This window comes from Silene latifolia, chromosome 3, assembly GCF_048544455.1.
Source record: "Silene latifolia isolate original U9 population chromosome 3, ASM4854445v1, whole genome shotgun sequence".
Taxonomy (NCBI): domain Eukaryota; kingdom Viridiplantae; phylum Streptophyta; class Magnoliopsida; order Caryophyllales; family Caryophyllaceae; genus Silene; species Silene latifolia.
The window spans coordinates 3,956,166-3,976,891 of record NC_133528.1 but is presented as its reverse complement, the minus strand read 5'-3'; the positions used below and the strand labels follow the sequence as shown (position 1 = coordinate 3,976,891).

Here is a 20,726-nt window from a genome sequence, read left to right as displayed (position 1 = left end):
TGACGCGGACGGACTTTAAACTCATATTTTTACCAATTAAGCTAGTTGACATTTACGTCTCCAAAAACATTAGTGGTTGCACATCTATCTCGGTTTCATTGGACGGCGAGGTGGGTGGGTGAGTGGGTGGAAGAGGAATTAGGCAGAGAAGTTGGACGATTGTTGATGTTGTTTGTATCAACTTCTAATCTAAACCTAATTATTCCGCAACTAAAATGTTATAATATACCAGCTATTTTTGTTTGGTTGCCGGTTTTAGAAGTGAATGAATTTTTCAGCAGACAAATGGTAGGCAAACGGTATCCCTTGTATTATTTGTTTTTGCCTTTCTTGCGTAACAATTTTGATCTTTATATTTTGGGTGCCATCCTTTTCTTTTCATTGTCTTCTCCTTATTTATATACAAGCAAGTTTACAAAATAGTGACTTTTATCTTCTTTTTAAGTTTTTGTTTGGTTTTACTTTGTGAAGGTAAAGAGCTCACCTATGATAAGATGTATCTAGAGATGTTAAATGGTACGGGCCAGCCCGGCCCAACCCTGCCCGATTGCATCCGTGGGCCGGTGTTTTTTAGCCCGACAAGCCCGTGTGCCAGCGAAGTCCAGTCCGCCCTTTTACCCGGCCGCGCTAGTGCCCTTAAAAATTTCAAAAATATTAAAAAAAAAAAAAAATCATGAGTCGGGCCAGACAAGCCAATATGGAGCCAACTCAGGCCCTTTTTAGTGTCAAGCCTAGGCCACAAACCGACGGCCTAGCCCGCACTAACCCTGCCCTGTGCTCACTCATGCGCATTCTGGAAACCTTCCCAGGAGGTCACCCATCCTAAGACTACTCCCAGCTAAGCACGTTTAACTGTGGAGTTCTTTCACATGGATAACCAGAAAAGAAAGTACACTTTGTTGATATGAGTAGTACTTTCAATCCTTTTAAGCACTAGTCATTTAAGTCTATCACTGGACATCTTCAATTAACGTGGGGTGTTATAATAAATCAATGAGTTACTTCACCTATCGTCAATTGATTTTTTAATGAAACCTCTTTGGACTTGTAATTTGAATACTCTCTCCTCCGTATGGGTGCAGCTTAGACCGATAATGAAAAACTTAGCATGGTACAAAGTTCATGGAAAAAAAAAAGATATATGCATGAAAAACAACGAAAGAAAAAAATGGATCAAGAAATTGCAGCTAGCCAAGATGGTCTAGTCTAGTGTGTCGGAATACAGGATCTCATAAGCTAGTAACTTATACTTCCTCCATTCAACTCCACTCTACCTATTTGTGTTTTGCACAAATATTAAGAAGGGTGGGGTTGGGTGAAATATATTGTAAATAAGTAATGATGTATGGTGTAAATAAGTGAAATATGAGTAGAAAAGCGTGGAGTTTGATGTAAAAGTAGTGGGGTATGAGTGACAAATATTGTAAATAAGTAATGAGGTAGGAGGACAAAATAGTCATTTGTCATTCTTTTTTAGGAAATAGGTAGAGTAGAGTTGAATGGATGAAAAAAGAAATATGGTAGAGTGGAGTTGAATGGAGGAAGTATATCACATGTGAGTCCCAGTTCCAATAATGAAAAACTTGACATACTTTCGGGAGTTTGAAATGAGAAATTATGTTCATTTATTTAACATCCTCCTTTTTGTAATTGATTGAGAAATTAAAGAATACAGGGTAAATTACGTCTAGTTTGAAAATGTATTACGGAGTATGTATTATTATATTCCTCCAAATTACTCGTATTAGGTTAATTGTATCATAATTCCTCTCATAAAAAAAAAAAAAAAAACTAAAATTTTTCGGTCCTATAAAGCTTATGTGATATTGTTTCACATTTAGATGATACGACTTACGAGAGGGGAAAACCTAAATGGGGCCTTATGACTTTCTAAAAATTTAGGAGTTACGGTATTAAACATTGTTAGAGGCCATGGAGCTTAGTAAAAGTAAAGTGCTTCAATAGTGATGTTAGAGTGAACTTTTTCTACCGCTAGTCTTGCTTGTGACGGGTTTTTAACCCGTCACAAGCTTGTGACCTCTCACAAAAAGGGAGAGGGGATAAGGTGGGGTACCCCCCATGTACTTTTCACTCACCTTTCAATGAGTATTTTGTGAGAGGAAACGGTATCTGTCACAAACTTGTGACGGATATCGCCGTCACAAATGAGATTTTGTGTTTTTTCTATACGTCTTGGGTTTGAATTTGAACTGTTTTTTTTTTTAAAGGATCTCTCATTAAGTTTATTCTAAGACCGTTTTAAATAAAAATTATTGAATTCGTATTTTAATTGGTCTCTCTTTAATTTGCGTTTCTTCGTACAATTGGCAAACAAGAATATTCCATATTTTTATGCGGGTTATGTTTTGTCACATTATGGTCTCATATCGACTGTGAAATTATTATTAAACTAAATGTTTAAAACGTAGTCATTACTCATTAGTGGTGAAATGAGGAAAATGGGTAGCAAGTGGAGAGAGCACAAGTAGCCAAGTTTGACCTGTGAAATCCATAATAATAACAATTGGTCTTCCTTGTGACGGGTTACCATTTGTGACGGATATTTTGTGAGATAAAATGATAACAAAATGGGTTAGTGGAGAAAGGGGACCACATGAATAGTGTTGCAGAGAGAGAAAAAGTGGGTACATTGTGAGATAAAATGGTATCCGTCTTCAGCTTGTGACGGATATGTCATGTCTTCAATGAGAATTTGTCACTAATTCTCATTTTAGACCGTTTATTTTATCTGAAGGTTTCAGATGGTCTTATATAACAATTTTTATAAATAACAAAATGTTGTAACTAGTATTATTATTCAGGTAACTTTTTGTCAAATAGCAGTTTCATTTTAGCTACAAATGAGTAATATATAGCCCGTTTAAAACCCAATTCATGGACTATACAACTAGTTGTATATGTTGAACATACTCTAAGCTTTATGATAAGGTATCTGAGCTTTATGTTAAAGAATATGAGCTTTGTTATAAAGTATTTCATTTATTCATTTACACATTAAAAACATGAACTTTGAATTAGTTCAGAAAGAATGCATATAAGCTCAAATTCTTATACATTGGTTGTACAATGTTTATGGTATAATTGGATGTATAATCCTATTTGTGTTTAAAACCTCGAGATGACTGAAAGGAGAGAAAAAAGAACATACATCGGATGTACTACCTCCAACTTTTTTGTTTTTTGAGCATATATGTATTTTTTTAGCTTATTAACTCAAACTTTATTTGTTTTTGAGCATATGTATATTTTTTTAGCATAATAAAGTTTATAAGTTAGATTTTAATATTTTTTCCGTCAAAACTCAAATTTAACTAAACTTATATGTAATGTTTTTGAGTTTTATTGTAATTTTTTAGAGCTTAATGTTTAAATGAATAAACTCAGAAACTACATAGTGAAATTCAGAAACTTTAAAACAAAGCTCAAAAACTTTATTATAATACTCAGAAACTATAGAATTGGAGGTAGTATATCAGATGTATAATTCCGAAGGAGGGTGGGTTGATAATTTATAATTTATAATTTATAATATTTTATAATATAAGAATGTATTGATTTGAGGACTCTTGCAATCTGGCACCCAATGTAACACGCCTTTCAATATCGCCCACATCTTTTCCATGATTTTCCAATTCATTGTGTTTTTTTGGGGGTTTGATTTTAGACGTATGCACGTAAAGTTGGTGCTATCGATTATTGCCATTTGCTAGAATCAAATGAAATAAGATAAGATGACCGGCGAGGAACATAATACTTAACGAAACTCGAATATTCAAGGTTGTGTTGTGGACTTGTGGTAATAGTTATCGACGGAAATCATTAACCAAGGTTTCGATTTGGGAAAGAAACATGATTATGAAGGCATTTGCAATTATATACCGATTTCTTCTAGAAATGATAAATAAACTAATTATAAACAATTCCTCTTTTAAGATACGTTTTTTTAAAATTTTCCCAATTTTTTTTAAAAAATGATAGGGGGCCTCTTTTGAAGATTTCACACAGGGACCCCAAAACTACATGGACGGCCCTGGATGCCCGACTCCCTATTGTAGATTATATAATAGTGCGAAAATGGATGAAAGAAAAATGTCGGAAAGAAAAAAAACACAAATTGAATTCCAATGGGAGTATCACTTAAAATCAAACTGATAAAGTAGTTGGACCCAATGTGGCTGAATTCCGAGGTGCTAGTAAGGGCTCTCGACCCTCCTAATCAATAGAAATTTTTCGATCTTTTTATAGCGTAACGTACTCTATTAATAATTCGTCTCTCTTGAAAATTTTCACACTAGCGAAAACTCTTAGTTCTGACCTTAGGCCCTGTTCTTTTGGACTTAAAGTCACTTAATTTAAGTTCGTTTCAGATCCTATAAGTTCGATTCGATTCGAGATCGATCCTATAAGATCGATTCGAGATCCTATAAGTTGATTCGATTCGAGATCCTATAAGTTCGATTCGAGATCCTATAAGTTGATTCGATTCGATTCATATCCTATAAGTTCACTTCAGATCCTATACGTCACTTAATTTAAGTTCAGTTCAGATCATATAAGTTCAGTTCAGTTCAGTTCATATCTTATAAGTTCAGTTCAGATCTTATAAGTTCAGTTAAGTTTAGATCCTATAAGTTCAGTTAAGTTCAGATCCTATAAGTTAAGTTCAGATCCTATATGTTGATTCGAGATCTTATAAGTTGATTGATTCGAGATCTTATAAGTTGATTCGATTCGATCCTATAAGTTTGATCCAAAAAAAGGCGCCTAGACCCACGACAACCGCCGAGCCTGGCCAGCGGGTGGTGCTACAAAAGCATTGTGTCCAATAGCAATAGTTTATACAAGGGGCCAAGGAGGCAAGGAGGCAGTTATACAGTATGTTCTTGGCTCGTTTGGACTTGTAAGCCCAATCCACGGCTTTGGCTTAAACTCCAATCCTACAGCCCGGCAAGAGACATAGGCCCATGGTGAGAGCAATACCTCGCTTTAGTAGACCTGACAAAATTGACCCGTTCTGAATGACCCAACCCGACACCCGAACTCAAGATTGAGCTTGACCCAAAATCTGAATTGACATGATCTCCACTATAACTTGACCCGAATGTTTGTTGTTGCAAACGGATTATTATCCATGAATAACTTGATAACAATACCTGAAATTCTGAAAAAGACCTGAACCCGAAATAACCTGACCCGACCTAACCTGTTTGCCAAGTCTACACTTTAGTACCTCAGATTGAACATAGTTTCATTTTAAATGCCTAACGCTTGTCGTTTAGGGAACAAAAAAAATTATTCCACCGGTTATATAAGAGAAGTATATAACCATATTAAATCTGATTGAGTTTATGCGTATTCTTATGAACTCTCAAAAATATTTGAATTATATTTTAACTTTCTGACATTAAAATAAAAACCTAATTGAACTTATATGTATTGTTTATGAGTTTCATTATAGTTTTATGAGCACAATATGTATGTAACGTATGTCATAACCTTTATAAAAAAAGCTCATGAACTTTACGTTTAAGCTCAAATGTCAAACTTTAGAGAAAGAACAATACTTTATTTTATTTGGGAGACTTTTACAATTTACACTACTTTATTCATTCTTTATTATTTTTCTTATTTTTTGTGCCCAAAAAAAAAATAATGGAGAATTGGAAGGAGTAATAATTATTTAGTGGAGTATTATAAATTGAAGGGGTAAAAACAGAAGATAAAATCTAATCAGGTAGCTTATTTCTTAAATGCCACCTTAGGTAGTGTATTTCATTTTATGTACCTTATTTAATAAACTACTTGTCAAACACTTGCAAAATAATAAGGTAGCTGAAAATTAGGAGTTGATAAGCTGACTGATTATATAAAAAAATGTTTTTCCAGAGTAACTGAAAAGTAGTTTATTTTAGTAAAATAACGTAAAATGATATAATAATAATTATATACTATATTATAGATTAAAAGAATGAGAAAGTAATAAACCCTAAAATAAGGTACCTTAAATCTTAAATGTTACCCTAGGTAGCATTTCATTTTAGGTAACTTATTTGGGCAAATAAGTCCGTTGTCAAACACTGCCAAAAGAATAAGCTACCTAAGCTTTTTAATAAAAAAAATTAATTTAGGCTCCGTTTGGCATGACATTTCGGGTATCTGTTTTGACGGAAATAAATTTTTTTGATAAAAATTTCAGGTAGCTTATTTTTCGGAAAGTGTTTGACAAGTAGCTTATTTGTTCAAATAAACTACCTAAAATAAAATGCTTACTAGAGTAGCATTTCACATTTCAGGTACCTGATTATTGATAATATTACGTTTATACCCTTTCAATTTATAATATACGAGTGTTAAATAATTATTATATCCTTTTACGTCATTTTACCAAAATAAACTACATTTTCAGTTAGTTTGTCAAACAATTTTGTATATAATCAATCACCTTATCAGCTAGCTTTTTAGGTTTCAGTTTGATTTTCAATTTCCAAATACCTTTTCGGTTTGTTTTATGAAACGGAGCCTTTAATTAAAACAGATGCATAAAAAGGCATGCCAAATAAAACCCAACTGTAAAATTTAGCGAAAATGTGATACAATATCTCAATAAGTTAGTGAAATTCCGTCTCTTTCCGATATTTGCGTCGACTAATATGGTACAAGAAAAATACACTAGAAAATCTTCAGTGGAAGTCAAAGTGTCCCTTGATTCCGTAATTATGATTGGAACACTTTTATTTTTAATTCCCTACTGTCGACATTTGTGGTTGTTCTTGCGTGTGCATACAATTAAAATTTAAAAATTAAAAATAGTTTTTGTAAATAAAACAAGGCGCTACAAAAATCATCCTATATTTGTCAAGAACTATGATTTTCAGACTATTTGGGTAATTGGGTTTTTGCTGGTAAATAATTTTACATTCCCATTTTTAGAATAAATTAAATAAATTAATAAACTTATTTTCAATTTTGTGTATTTTGTTAAGTTTGTTAATTATGTGTTTTTAATAATTTAACTTTTTGTTTAAGATGGTTTGATTTAATTTGAATGTGTTCAAGATCAATACCAGCTGCTGCTGATTTTTTCAGGTTTGTCTCATTACATTATGTTTAAATTGTACCTAGTCCGTCATGATCATTTGTTTACCTTTGGTTAAATTACCGCTTTAGAAAGAAAGAAAAAAAATGTAAACAAACGATTGGGACGGGGTGAGCATATTTGTTAATTGTTAAGGGTTCCATCTAAAAATTCTGAAATCTCTTTAACAGTACCATTGATTGTTGTGCTCACAAAGAAAAAAGATTTGATTTTTAAGGATTTTGGTTTCTGGGTTACCTAGTTGGTAGGTTGGTTTCCATGGCTTTGCAATTTTTACTATTGTTGTGCACAAATTCTTGTTTAAGACGAATACTATCCGTCTTAAGCTCACATATACCCATGTGGGATGATTATGACAAAAGCCGAATGCATTGGGAAAGGTAAAAGATTTGTCCTATATACCTACGTTGGGTGATATTTGACCCGTTTTGAGCAAGACTATCTGGTTGTTGTGAGGGTCTCTACATGGCCTATTAGTTTTTGGGGTGGTTTTTTTTTGTTGGTATTAGACATAAGGTCAATTTTGGGTACAGGGAGTCCTAATATGATTTTTGATGCTGACGGATTTGAAACCGGGGTTTTGAGTATCACTCTTCAATGGCTTTGCTTATCCAACAATTGATGGAGTTTTCTTAAGACTTGCCATTGGATTATGGATTATGATGTAGTTGGAATTTGGAAATAGTTGTTGTTGTCGTCCTTGTCCTTGTCGTTTGATGGCTGTTGTTGTTCTTGTTTACCGATGGCTTGTTTTGGTTATAGCAGTGAGAAACATTATTAACAATGACGGATATTGAAGTCGTGGACAAGCGGGATAATGACGATGTTAATGATGACAGGTCTTGATTTTTGAAGCTATGACTTATTCTTTTGGATACCATAAACTATTAGCTCTTTGATTTATACTGATTAAAGCTTAATTGACAGGTTTCCTGTTACAAAACAAAACTCGAGTGAAATAGGAGACGATACAACACCAAGAGACTACTTATTACCCAAAAGGGGAAACAGCAATAAGACATACAATCGAGTGATATCTTTTTCCTTTGATGAATTACGCAGTATTCGCACCTGCCTTCGTTGGATGTGTGTTGACCAATCAACATGGTGGACTGCCTGCTTCTCTTGGTTCGTCTTTGTTCTTTTTGCCCTCGCTGTCCCTGCATTTACCCATTTTTACCTCGCTTGCCCTACTTGTGATGTCAAGCACCACCGGCCATTCGACACTGTTGTGCAGCTCTCTCTTTCCAGTGTAGCAACACTGTCTTTTCTTTGCCTGGCTCATTTCGTTAGGAAATATGGTCTCCGAAGATTCTTGTTCTTCGATAAGCTTGTTAATGAGAGCGACTCTGTTAGACATCATTACACTAATCAGCTCAATGTATGTTCCAAATTTTATCAATTTTCCTTGTTTGCATGCCTTTTCTGTGTCTGCAATTTCTGAATGTTTGATTGAATTGATGATAGTTTGTTCTCATGACTTGATCGGCGTTCAGATACATACGTTGTGGTATTTTTTTTCCACCTTCACAAGTTTCTTTTACAGATGGAATAGGATGCTTTTATTTTACTTCGATGGGATAAAGAAAAACGGTTTATTGAACTGGCCCCCTTTCTTTGAAATATCAATTATTTGATGCAATTTATTATGACTCACCCGAGAATCAACCTCTTTGTGTTGTTAACACTTGGATAAGTCTGTGTACATGTGACTCTCCCTACCCTCCATTTGCGGGAGTCCTTTAGGCCTTGGCCCTCGGGGTGTTGTTGTGCGTGTTGACTAATATCCGCCAAGCCGCTTTGCAAAACTAGGTTAACTGATTAGCCTGATTTCTTCTGGTAGTCTACCGATCTACTATTTAACCTCATGTAATGGCTGGGAGATGAAGTTCAACCACGGTATTAGTTATAGGTTCTAATGTTAACCAGACCTAGACCTGGCAAATCGGGTCAATGGGTCGGGCTAATTCGGGTCAGGTCATTTTCGGGTTAATGATTAAGAGAGAAAAAGGCATTTCAAGTGTTTTGGGGTCAATTAAAGATATGTTTTGTCGGGTCATTTTCGGGTTGAGTAGTTTCGGGTCGGGTCTGCTACGGGTCTATGGAGGTTCAAGTCATTTTCGGGTCGGGTTGGGTCAATTCTGGCTTCGGGTGTCATTTGGATGCGGCAGTTCGGGTCGATTTCGGGCCAGCCTTTTCGGGTCGGGTCAATCGGGTCGGGGTCTACCCCGACCGCATCTCAAGTCAGTATTGATTTGACATCATTCTGCACTAACAGTTTCCATGATCAAGTGAAGTCTCAGACTGAGATATTTAGTACCAGGGAGTCATCAGTTCTGCAATCGCAGACATTGATCAGATGGATGTATATGTCGGCATTATGTTGTTGCTTTGTTTCAAAGTGGTGAATTGGTGATGCTAATTTCCTCTTGTTTTCTGCAGAGGTCAATGAAGATAATATCAGTATTTGTCCTTCCCTGCTTTGCATTAGAATGTGGCTACAAAATCTGGTGGTACGCCTCAGGGGCCACAAGGATTCATTTCTTGGGAGATACCGTATTGAGTGACGCCATAACATGCTCGTTGGAGTTGATCTCATGGTTATACCGAACACTAGTCTTTTTCCTAGTGTGCGTCCTGTTTCGACTCATTTGCTACCTCCAGATATTACGACTCAAGGACTTCGCCACTGTATTTGAGGTCAATTCTGATGTCGAGTCTGTGTTAAAAGATCACCTTAGCATTAGGAGACAGTTGAGAATCATTAGCCACCGTTATCGGAGGTTTATTTTAGGCTCCTTAATACTCATCACCGTGAGTTTATTTACCTCCCTCCTTGTTTCTACCAGACCCCACGCTGATATGGGCCCTTTCCGAGCAGGAGAACTTGTTGTATGTCCATTCTCCCTTGTCTATACTGAAATCTTGCGTAGGACGGTCGAACCATAGGGTTATGGTAAGACATATGATGGTTTGACCTTTCAAATGTATCTTCAAACCTCATGTCTGACAATTACCTTATGATAAGACGGTTTATAAGATTTTTGTGCGATACAAAAAATGAAAAACAGTGTTTCTAAATACGGGGCTTTTGGCTATGCAGTTGAGCTCCGTAACTCTTGTGGCGGGATTGATGATAATATTGAGGAGTGCCACCAAGATAACCCATAAAGCACAAGCTATTACCCGGCTTGCCTCTAAATGGCATGTTTGTGCTACGATTGAATCGTTCACTACCTCTGAGGCCGAAACACTTATGGCTGCAGCTCAACCTTTCTCAGATGGAGATGATGAAGCTGGTGAGGAAGAAGATGATGTCGACACCACCAGTTTTCTTCCGGCTTATGCCTACAGCTCTATCTCATTCCAGAAACGACAAGCTCTTGGTAAGTATACATTGATCATTTTTAGCACAACTTTATTGGGATTTTTTTTATGTGTCGGCTTTATTTATGTATTGACCTTTTTATCATCATGTTTTCCTGTCATTGACGGATTCAAATGATGATTCATGTTTCTCGACTCCACGTAATTTTCATGTTATTGATGTTGTTGCCACTGCTGTGACAACCGTAAAAGTCCTGCAAGAAATTTAATTTTATACAGTACTCCCTGTGTCCCGGTCATTTGTTGTCCTTTTCCATTTTGAGGTGTCTCGGTCAATTGTTGTCCTTTCTATTTTAAGAATGAACTTGATGAGTAATTTGATCATTCACACTCAATTTGTTCCACTTGTCATTTAGTAATTGGTTCCCTCCTCTTTCCTTGGTCTTTGTGCCAAAACCAAAGGACAACAATTGACCAGGACGGAGGGAGTATATGACAGTGAATTACTTTGAAAACTGTTGTATTGAGACAACCACAAAAACTTATGCAAGAAAGTTTATTTGACAGTGAATTACTTTGAGAACAACAGAGCCGGAATTTCAGTGTATGGATTTATGTTGGACCGAAGTTGGCTACAACTCATATTTGGAGTCGAGTTATCGTTAGTACTCTGGCTACTTCAGAAGACAATTGGAATATCTTAACCAAACCAAGCACATCCGCCACTAAAGTTCAATTCTTAAAAGTGCCCTAGTCTGCTGCTACGAAAACCATTTCACGTGGTTGATCTTGTTCCGTGAAATTCTTGTAGATTTGCAGCCCTGCTAGATTTGTTTGTATTATCGGCGTGGTTGTCTAGTTAGTTTAGATGGTAAAGTTACTGAGCGGTTATATCCATGACTATTCATGACGAGGGTTAGAAACATGTCTGCATCAAAACTGCCACCGTCGCTCTGCTTAACACATATGTGGGCTGTCATTACAGCATTTATGACTGTATTTGTGTAAATTTTTGTCAATTCAATGTATAATAAAGTTTTGTTTCTTTTCTTTGAGCATTTCTCATGTGTAATATCTTACCTTCTGCATCTGCTGTTGTACATTCGGTCTAGTCTGGTTCGCTCACCAGGTTCTCTTGCCTGCCCACGGATTCATCCTCGGAGGAAACCTTAGTAGTTAGTACCTTACCAAACCAACACCCGACTTTCTTGCTTATGTGCTTGGACGTAATGCTGCTCTAATTTAAGGGTATGAAATCCTCAAGACATCTTGGCTTACACAGGAGTACTAAATGTATTAGAAATGTATTATGTTTTTTCTTGGTATATAAAAGTTTAGGTCCAAGGGTACAGATTGCCTACCAGCAAGACTATATTTTAATGCAACGGGAATACGCAATGATCATCGAACCCTGACTTCAAGGTCAGAACCTCAACTCTTTACTATTAGATCAACCATTTATTGTTCAAATGCAATACGGAATATGTATAAGTGGGAAATTTGAGCATTTGGTTCTGTGTTGAAGTTCACATAAAATTTAGGTTACCTATATTATTTTGAATTTGTTAGGGTACATGGTAATACACAGTTTTCAGAATATTAGGGTTTTAGAACAAAAATGTCTGTAAATTATATGGACGGTTCCAGGGTAAGATAAAGCAGCTATACAATAAATTTTGAGAAGCAACAGAAGACATTTGAGGGTGTCAGTACACGGTTTTCAGGATTTCAGCGTCCCGGAAAAAAAATGTCCGTAAATCATAACGATGGTTTCTCAAGTCAGAAAAATCAACCACAAAAGTTTGGTGAAGCAACAAAGGACATTTGAGGGTGCCGGTATAATAAACTAGTTTCGGACGAAAATCGTGTACTCCTTAAAAATAGATGAATACTCCCTCCTAGTCTCTTTGTTCTTCCCCTCCAACATTTGCACAAGAATTAAGAAGGGAAATAAAGAAATAATATAGTACATGGTGGACCTAAGGGATTGGAGAGAGGGATGGATGATTAAAGATGGTTAATTAAGTCTATGATACTTAACCTTTCCCTCCAAAATATTAAACATAAAATTAGAGTTTAAAGTTCCCTCCACTTATGTGGGAAATTACAATATAACATTAGTACTAATTAAAATACATATTCCGCTAAACCTGATTAACATTACTTAAAATTGCAAACCATAAATGTCTCCAAATATAATAAAATTACAATTTCTGTTTTCGCTTAAGATATTCAAATGAGTAGGTCTCCTGAGAGACGGTCTCTTAATAAGCTTTATTGAGAGACCATTGTACAATTTTAAGAAAAAGTGGTACTAAAGGTAATACAATTGGTACAAATCATGATTAATGATAAAATGGGTACATTTATTATGTAAATAGGTACGAAATTACTATGTCACGATCAATAATGAAAAGGGTACGAAATACAAATAAAAGGGTACGAAAGATTGGTCTCTCAATAACTTAGTGAGAGACCGTCTCTCCCAAGTTTTTACGTATTCAAATTACAATGCTGGAAAAAAAAAAAGTTAACATTTGGACTTCAGGAATTTCATTATGGCAGCCTGCAACCTTCATGTTGGACGTCCAGCATCAGTGAACACATCAAAGCAAGTGTTAAATAAAGGACACTCAAGTTACATTGCTGAAATTTTGGCACCAAAATTTGGAAACCAAAAATTTGGCACCAAAATTCAATTAAAGAGCCAAAATGAAAATGTTTCAAGATTTGCGCCCAAATTCATTCTTTATGAAATTTAATCTTTGTGCAAAGTTCATGTCAACTATAAATAGAATAGTGGCAGCAAAACATATCATTCATGAACAAACAGCCAAAAAAAAACTTTCCTACCACATTAATTAATTCTTCATAAAGTTTCAAAAACCTTTATTCATATCACAATAAATATCACAAGAGCAATAAATGAAAACTAAAAACCTGTCCAACTTTGAAATGAGCCAAATTTGTACCATTTTATCACTAAGATCCACAAATGGACAACTCAAAAGAGGTGTAATGTTAGAGGTGGCAAATCAGTTCAGTGTGTGCAGGAAAACCATCACAGATCTTTGGAATATAGCAAAGAAACAGATAGAATCAGGTGAAGCACTGAATGTAAACAGCAAAATCAAAGGCAAGAAATGTCGTCAAAGGAATGCATTTGATGTTGAGAAGTTCAACAGTATTCCATTGTCAGAAAGGACCACTCAACATAGTACTGCAGAAGCTTTAGGAGTCAGCCAATCAGCTATTGCAAGATGGGTAGCAGATAAGACAATTAAGTCTCACACAAATGCAATCAAACCACAATTGAATGACAAAAACAAACTGGATAGGTTGCTTTTCTCTCTTGCACAACTACAGTATGATGAGGTATGTAAACAAGTGAAATTCAATGATCAAAGTAATGTTATTCACATGGATGAGAAATGGTTTTATTTAACCAAACCTAGTAGAAGGTTCTACTTATCTAAAGGAGAAAAGAGACCTTATAGAAGTACTCAGTCAAAAAAATTTATAGGAAAAGTAATGTTTATGTGTGCTGTTGCAAGGCCAAAGTATGGTCCAAATGGTGAAGTTCTTTTTGATGGTAAGATAGGCATATGGCCATTCATTGTTGAAGTACCAACAAAAAGAAATTCAAGAAACAGAGTTGTAGGCACAATGGAAACTAAGTGCATTGAATCTGTTAACAAACAAGTAATTAAGGACATGATAATAAGAATTGTTGTTCCAGCAATTAAGGCAAAATGGCCTGAAAATGAAAGCAAGCACATTATCATACAGCAAGATAATGCACGCCCACACATCAAGAACTCAGATCCAGATTTCATTGCTGCAGCAAACCAAGATGGGTGGAATATTGAGTTAAGTTGTCAACCACCTAATTCACAAGACTTGAATGTCTTGGATTTGGGGTTTTTCAGAGCAATTCAATCACTTCAGCAAAGAACAAATTGTTACAAGTTAGATAAACTTGTTATTGAAGTTAATAAGGCATTTGCAAACCTAGAGGTCATTAAACTTAACTATGTGTTCATAACACTACAGGCATGCATGTTAGAGGTCATGAAAAGGAAAGGAGGAAATAATTACCCATTGCCACACATGCACAAGACCAAACTAGCAGTTGCAGGCATGCTGCCTGAGTATTTAACTGCTGACATTCATTTGGTAAATGAATGTATAGCATACATGAACAATGTAGGAGATAGTTCTACCATAACTGCTTTAGTTGATGCAGTGAATGCACATGTTAATGCTGTTGTGAATGCTGTTATTAATGATATGAATGAGCCTGTTGGCAGCATTACTGAACCAATTGGGTACAGTAATGAACCAACAGGTGCATCAGTTATTGACCTCACAGAACAACAGATGCAGTAAGTGACTCAGAAAGGACAAGGAAGGCAACAAGACATTTTGAACATCGGAAGGAAAACAAGACAAGCATGTTTTGAACAACAAGATCAAAGAAGCATATTTTGAAGCCAATCAACACAAGACAAGCATATTTTGAATATCAGATGATTGGCAATGTAATTTTATGCTTTTTTTATGAACTTTGCACATTAATTAAATGTTATCTGGGTTGCAAACTGATGGGGCATATTCTGCACCCGCTGACCGAGTCAACATATTGAGCAAGGTCAAAGATATCCACAGCAAGTCAACGACTTAGACAGCCTAACCGACGCATTCTGTCGGCCTGTCTCTTGTGCCTCGGCTAGGACAACTAGCCAGCCGGGGCACATATCCGCGTACTCATATCCAAGACCCCTCGGCATGGAGTCAACAGGGCCCGCCGGCCTGCCATGGGTCCCTCGGCCGAGGGTACATCAGTCTTTCCACCTGCTAGCCACTTGGCCACTTGGCCACTACGTGACAAAAGGTGAAAGTCTATAAATACTCCTCAACTCTCATTGAGGAAAGGATCCAGAACCTGACCTAAAACACCTCATAATCTGGTAATATCTTCCTTATCTCTCTACAACATATAATTCGCCAAGTAACACACAAATTATCTCTTTAAGTTCACTGACTTGAGCGTCGGAGTGAGTACGCTCGGCCAAAGCCGAGCCCTCAGTTCGTTCATTGTTTCAGGAGAGGCCGAAAGAAGGATTCAACCAAAGGCGTCATTCTACAAGCCACGAGTGGTAACAAATAACTGTTTCGGAATTACACCCGGAACAATTGGCGCCGTCTGTGGGAAAATTGATACTAGAAGCTAGTCAAATCCCTTACAAAAAAAAAACGCAAAACAAAACCCACCCAACGAGCTAAGAAGATGTCGAAACAACCAGAAACGGTGCTTGTGGAAACTGAACTCTACCAAGATGACACATTCCACAACTCTGAAATCGGGCAGTCCCCCACCGGCCGTATCACTGATACGACGAACGGGATGCCAAGGGAACAAGATACACCGCTGCCCGCCGACCAAGTCACTATCATGGGACATTTGGTTGATGCAGCTAAACTGAAGCTACTCCTGGAACTAATGGGTAGCACGCCGACTCACACTGTCACAACGACAAGAGCGGCGGCGCCCCCACAGGAGATCAGGGTCCAAAAAATAACTCCGAGAAACCTGAACGAAGCTTTGGAGGAAGCTGACCATGTCAAGACGCCGGGGGAGCCCAGAGTGCAAGTGGTAGACCTGAGTCCTTCCCGCACTCGCAGAGGAGGACGGTGTCGCCGCAGACCGACGAGGCCCCGCCCCGGAGGAGTGAAAGAAGTCCGACTCACCGAGTCGGAGAAGAAGTCCGACTCACCGAGTCGGAGAAGGAGTCCGACTCACCGAGTCGGAGAAGAAGCCCTTCCCGCCACGGGGAGAGGAGCCGGACTAAGGATGCGAGGAGCCGATCGCCGCGTGTCATTCGACACGTGGTCGACACCCCTCGATGCCTATGTCCTAGAGGTCCCGTGCCGACTAAGCTAAAGTTGCCACCCATATCATACAAAGGAGAAGGCGACCCAACCGACCACGCCGAGGCTTTCGAGTCTTACATGTCGGTATGGGAGCAACCCGATGAGGTTTGGTGCCGAGTCTTCCCAACGACTCTGCATGGGATGGCACAAAGTTGGTACAAGGGGCTACCCGATGGGTCGGTATATTGTTATGCCGACCTAAGGGACACATTTTTGGCCCAATATTCTTGCAATAAGAGGAGGGCCGTCGAGACATCGGATCTCCGACTATCGACGGGAGGGAGGCGAGTCTCTCCGGTTATGTGAAGAGGTTCGACGCCAAGGTTCAGCAGATTCGTGAGTGAACAACGAATCGGCGGCCTTCGATCGATGAAAGGCCTCCCGAGAGGAGACTTAAAAACGAGCTCATCAAGTGCGGAGGCTCGAACCTAGACTCCGCCGGGAAGATGGCCGACCAAGCCATAAAGGTGGAGGACTACCACAAAACACGGGTAGGCCCCAGCGAGGCCGGGCACTCGAGAGAGAAAGAGCGCCGGGAGGACAACCCGGATGAAGGACGCCGTGACAATAATAGGTCACGGTCGGACAAGTCCGCCAGAAATGTAACTCGGCGGGGCGCCGGGGAGTTCAGGACCGTACTACCAAAAGCGGTTCAATGGTCACACCCCTTGGTCGTATATCGCCGCCGAGGTCTTTGCCCCGAGTAAGAACGAGGGTCGAAGTGGGAAAGGCTTCCCAAGGCGAGGGGGACGGTGACACGAGCCGCAGTGTGAGTACCACGGCCACCCGCCATTTAATCGACAATCGCGCAGCATCGAAGAATGCCATTGAAGAGCGATCCGGAAGGGGAGCCTCAAGCAAATATGTTGCCGGAGGCCAAAAGACTAATACCGGCGGCTCAAATAAAAAATCCGTCTTTGAAAGGATAGGAGTAATTCATGTTGTCATCGGGGGTAACGAGAACGGTGGATCCGCTCATGGGCACAAACGGCACCTGAACGAGCTATATCAGGCCATCAATTTTGTGCCCAAAACAGCGATCCCCGCTTCCAACATCCCCGATATGACTATTGGGAAGAAGGACTACGAGGGAGTCATCGCCCCGCACTGCGACCCACTCGTAGTCCACTTGGACATAGCCAACCACCTAGTCAAGAGGTGCCCGATTGACACAGCGCCTACACGAACATCATGTTCGGGAGTGCTTTCTCAACCTCGGTCGAAGGTTGAGGACTTGAGCCCCCGCACCAATCCGTTGTACTGCTTTTTCGGGGCCGGCCTGGTACCCCGGGGTCAATCAGCCGCCGGTGATGTTCGACGAGGGGAATGCGGCTAAGAACGTCCTGTCTGAGTTCGTGGTCATTGACGGCTCGTCCGCCTACAACGTTCTCATAGGCCGAGTCACTCTGAGCGAGGCCGATGCAGTAATGTCCATCCGGGCCCTGACACTGATGTATGTCTCGGACCGGGGGAAGCGCATAAGCTCGTCTCAAAGGACGAAAAAGACGAAGTAGTCAACGTCCGGATATCCGCGAGGGTGCAACATGCAATCCCTCAAAGTGGCGAAGAAGTCGAGAAGGGGAAGAGCCCATCCCTACAATGGAAGGGCGATCTCATGGATGCAACCGTCGGCATGGTCGAAGGAGCCGAGACCGAAGAAGTAGAAATTGACCCAGGGCGCACCGTAAATCGTCGGTGTCAACCGGAGCCAAAATTCGGGCCGCTCTCCTAGACCCGCCGAGGAAGAACAAAGACGTCTTCGCTTACTCGGCAGCCGAGATGCCAGGCGTGAGCCGGAAGATAATTGTTCACAAGCTGAACGTACTCTCCACCGCTCGCCCGTCAAGCGAAGATGAGGAACTCCTCGCCGAGAAAGATGAGGCCATCAAAGCCGAGGTAGATAAATTACTAGCGGCGGGCTTTATCATGCCTTGTACTTATCCTGAGTGGTTAGCTAATGTTGTAATGGTGAAGAAATCATCGGGGGCGTGGAGGATGTGTGTAGATTTTACCAATCTTAATAAAGCGTGCCCCAAATATTGTTATCCCTTACCTCGAATAGATAGTTTAATCGACGCCACGGCAGCTACACTATCCGAGCCTGCTGGACGCCTTCTCGGGTATCATCGGTATTCATGGCCGAAGAAGACATGCCTAAATGCGCATTCATCACCGGTAACGGCACATACATGTATAAAATGATGCCGTTCGGTTTGAAGAACGCCGGCGCAACTTACACAAGACTGGTGGACAAAGTGTTCCAGAATAAAAAAGGGCGAAACATTGAGACTTACGTCGACGATGCTATTGTAAAAAGCAAGTCTGACAGCGAGCACTTAGTCGATTTACACGAGACATTTTGTTCACTAAGGAAATACAAGATGAAACTTAACCCAATGAAATGCAATTTCGGTGTTCGATCAGGTAAGTTCCTCGGCGTGCTTGTCAGCGCCAGGGGAATTGATGCCAATCCAGAAAAAGTCCAAGCAATACTGGACCTGCCGGAGCCGAGGAATCGAAAAGAGGTTATGATGTTGACCGGAAGGATGGCGGCTCTAGCCCGTTTGATCTCTCGGTCAGCCGAGAAGAGCACCCCATTCTTCAAAGTGTTGAAGGGAAATAAGGACTTCAGCTGGGGGGAGGAACAGAGCACAGCTTTCAAACAACTGAAAGCTCATCTTCAAACTCTCCCAACCCTGTCCAGGCCGATCTTTGGGGAGACGCTATATCTATACATAGCGATTACCTCGGCCACGGTCGATGCCGTGATCATCGAGAGAAGAAGACAAACAAGAACACCCAATCTACTTTGTCACCATACATTGTTGTCCGCCAAAAGAAATTACCCACCGATTGAAAAAGCGCCTTTTTTGTCGTCGTTGCCGCAAGGAAACTGAAGCCTTACTTCGACGCACATCCCGTGACGGTCTTAACCGACCAACCATTGGAGAAAGCATTGGAAAAATTTGAGCAATCCGGCAGGCTAATCAAATGGGCAGTAGAGCTATCCGGCTTTGGCATTCAATACAAGCCGAGGCCCTCGATAAAGGGACAGACACTTGCAGATTTCCTGGCCGAGTGCACATATCAAGATGAGCAAAACCCCGGAGTATGGGAAGTATACACCGACGGGTCCTCCACGGCGAACAGCTCAGGAGCCGGCATACTTATCATCAGCCCAAACGGGGACGAGTTTGAGTACGCCTTGAAATTTACCTTCTCGGCCTCGAACAACGAATCCGAATACGAGGCGGTGATAACCGGGGTCGAGCTAGCTAGCTAGAGCTGGGGGGGAACACATCATTTTGAAAACAGATTCATTTTTAGTGGCTAATCAAATCAGAGGAGAGTACGAGACTCGAGACGACGGGATGGTAAGATACCTGGAAAGGGTAAAAGCTGACACTTCAAAATTGAAATCTTTTCAGATACAATGCATTCCTGTGTCTCGAACAACCGAGCCGACGCTCTCTCAAAACTTGCCGGTTCAACCATCAAGAATGTCGGTCGAACCGTCTTTGGTGGACATCGGGAATGCCAAAAGCATTACTGAGACCGTCCGCATGGTGGGCGACATAGAGGCCGAGACGACGTGGATGACTCCGATAATGAAGTACAAAATGATGAATGAATTACCGGAGGACCGCAGTCTCTCACAGAAGATAAAGAGGATCGCAGCAAGGTACTTGGTGTTTGAAGGAGAATTATACAGGAGGTCCGTAATAAGGCCACTCTTGAAATGTGTCGGCCCAGCCGACGCGGAGTTAATCTCGTGTAAATTCACGAAGGCATCTCGTGGTCATCACATGGGGGCAAGAACACTAGCCCACAAAGCTCTCCGAGCCGGCTACTTCTGGCCCACCATGCTTGAGGATTCCGAGCCAAAACCAGAAAGTGCAACAATGTCAAATGCATGCTCCGGTGATACATGCACCTTCCCGAGACTCGCAGCCCGGTACTTAGTCCCCTTCCTTTTGCACAGTGGGGGATGGATCTACTAGGGCCATTTACAACGGCATCCGGAGGAAGAAAGTACTTGATTGTCGCCGTTGACTACTTCACCAAATGGGTTGAAGCTGTAGCGGTACCTGCCAAGACCACGGCGGCCGTAAGAAAGGTAATCTAGGAAAATGTCATAACTCGTTTTGGGTTACCCCAAGTCATGGTATTTGACCACGGCCGAGAGTTTTGGAGTGACAAAATAATGAACTGGTTGGAGGAACTTGGTATCAAATTTGCATACTCCTCCGTCTGCCACCCACAGAGCAACGGACAGGCGGAGGCAGCCAATAAAACAATCCTCAACGGTTTGAAGAAGACAGTTGAAGACCTAAAGGGAAGATGGGCC

At 40.1% G+C, this 20,726-nt stretch overlaps 2 protein-coding genes across 6 annotated transcripts; both read left to right on the top strand.

The window, feature by feature from the left end:
* The first annotated feature begins 6,743 nt into the window (after positions 1 to 6,743).
* On the top strand, positions 6,744 to 11,492 carry LOC141646822 (uncharacterized). 5 transcript variants are annotated; one of them, XM_074454786.1, is made up of 7 exons: positions 6,744 to 6,923; positions 7,048 to 7,107; positions 7,880 to 7,956; positions 8,045 to 8,498; positions 9,560 to 10,009; positions 10,221 to 10,503; positions 11,012 to 11,492. In XM_074454786.1, the coding sequence occupies exons 3-7, from the start codon at positions 7,901 to 7,903 to the stop codon at positions 11,146 to 11,148; spliced, it is 1,380 nt and encodes a 459-aa protein (XP_074310887.1). In that variant the 5' UTR covers positions 6,744 to 6,923; positions 7,048 to 7,107; positions 7,880 to 7,900; the 3' UTR covers positions 11,149 to 11,492. The 5 variants fall into 5 exon arrangements, with proteins under 5 accessions (XP_074310887.1, XP_074310888.1, XP_074310891.1 ...); XM_074454787.1 differs by having other exon boundaries at positions 6,782 to 6,923; positions 7,883 to 7,956; XM_074454790.1 differs by having other exon boundaries at positions 6,834 to 6,905; positions 7,883 to 7,956.
* A 1,970-nt stretch (positions 11,493 to 13,462) lies between these two features.
* LOC141646523 (uncharacterized) lies at positions 13,463 to 14,833 on the top strand. Its single transcript, XM_074454395.1, has one exon. It carries the CDS (start codon positions 13,463 to 13,465, stop codon positions 14,831 to 14,833), a length of 1,371 nt encoding a protein of 456 aa, XP_074310496.1.
* The last annotated feature ends 5,893 nt before the right edge of the window (positions 14,834 to 20,726 follow it).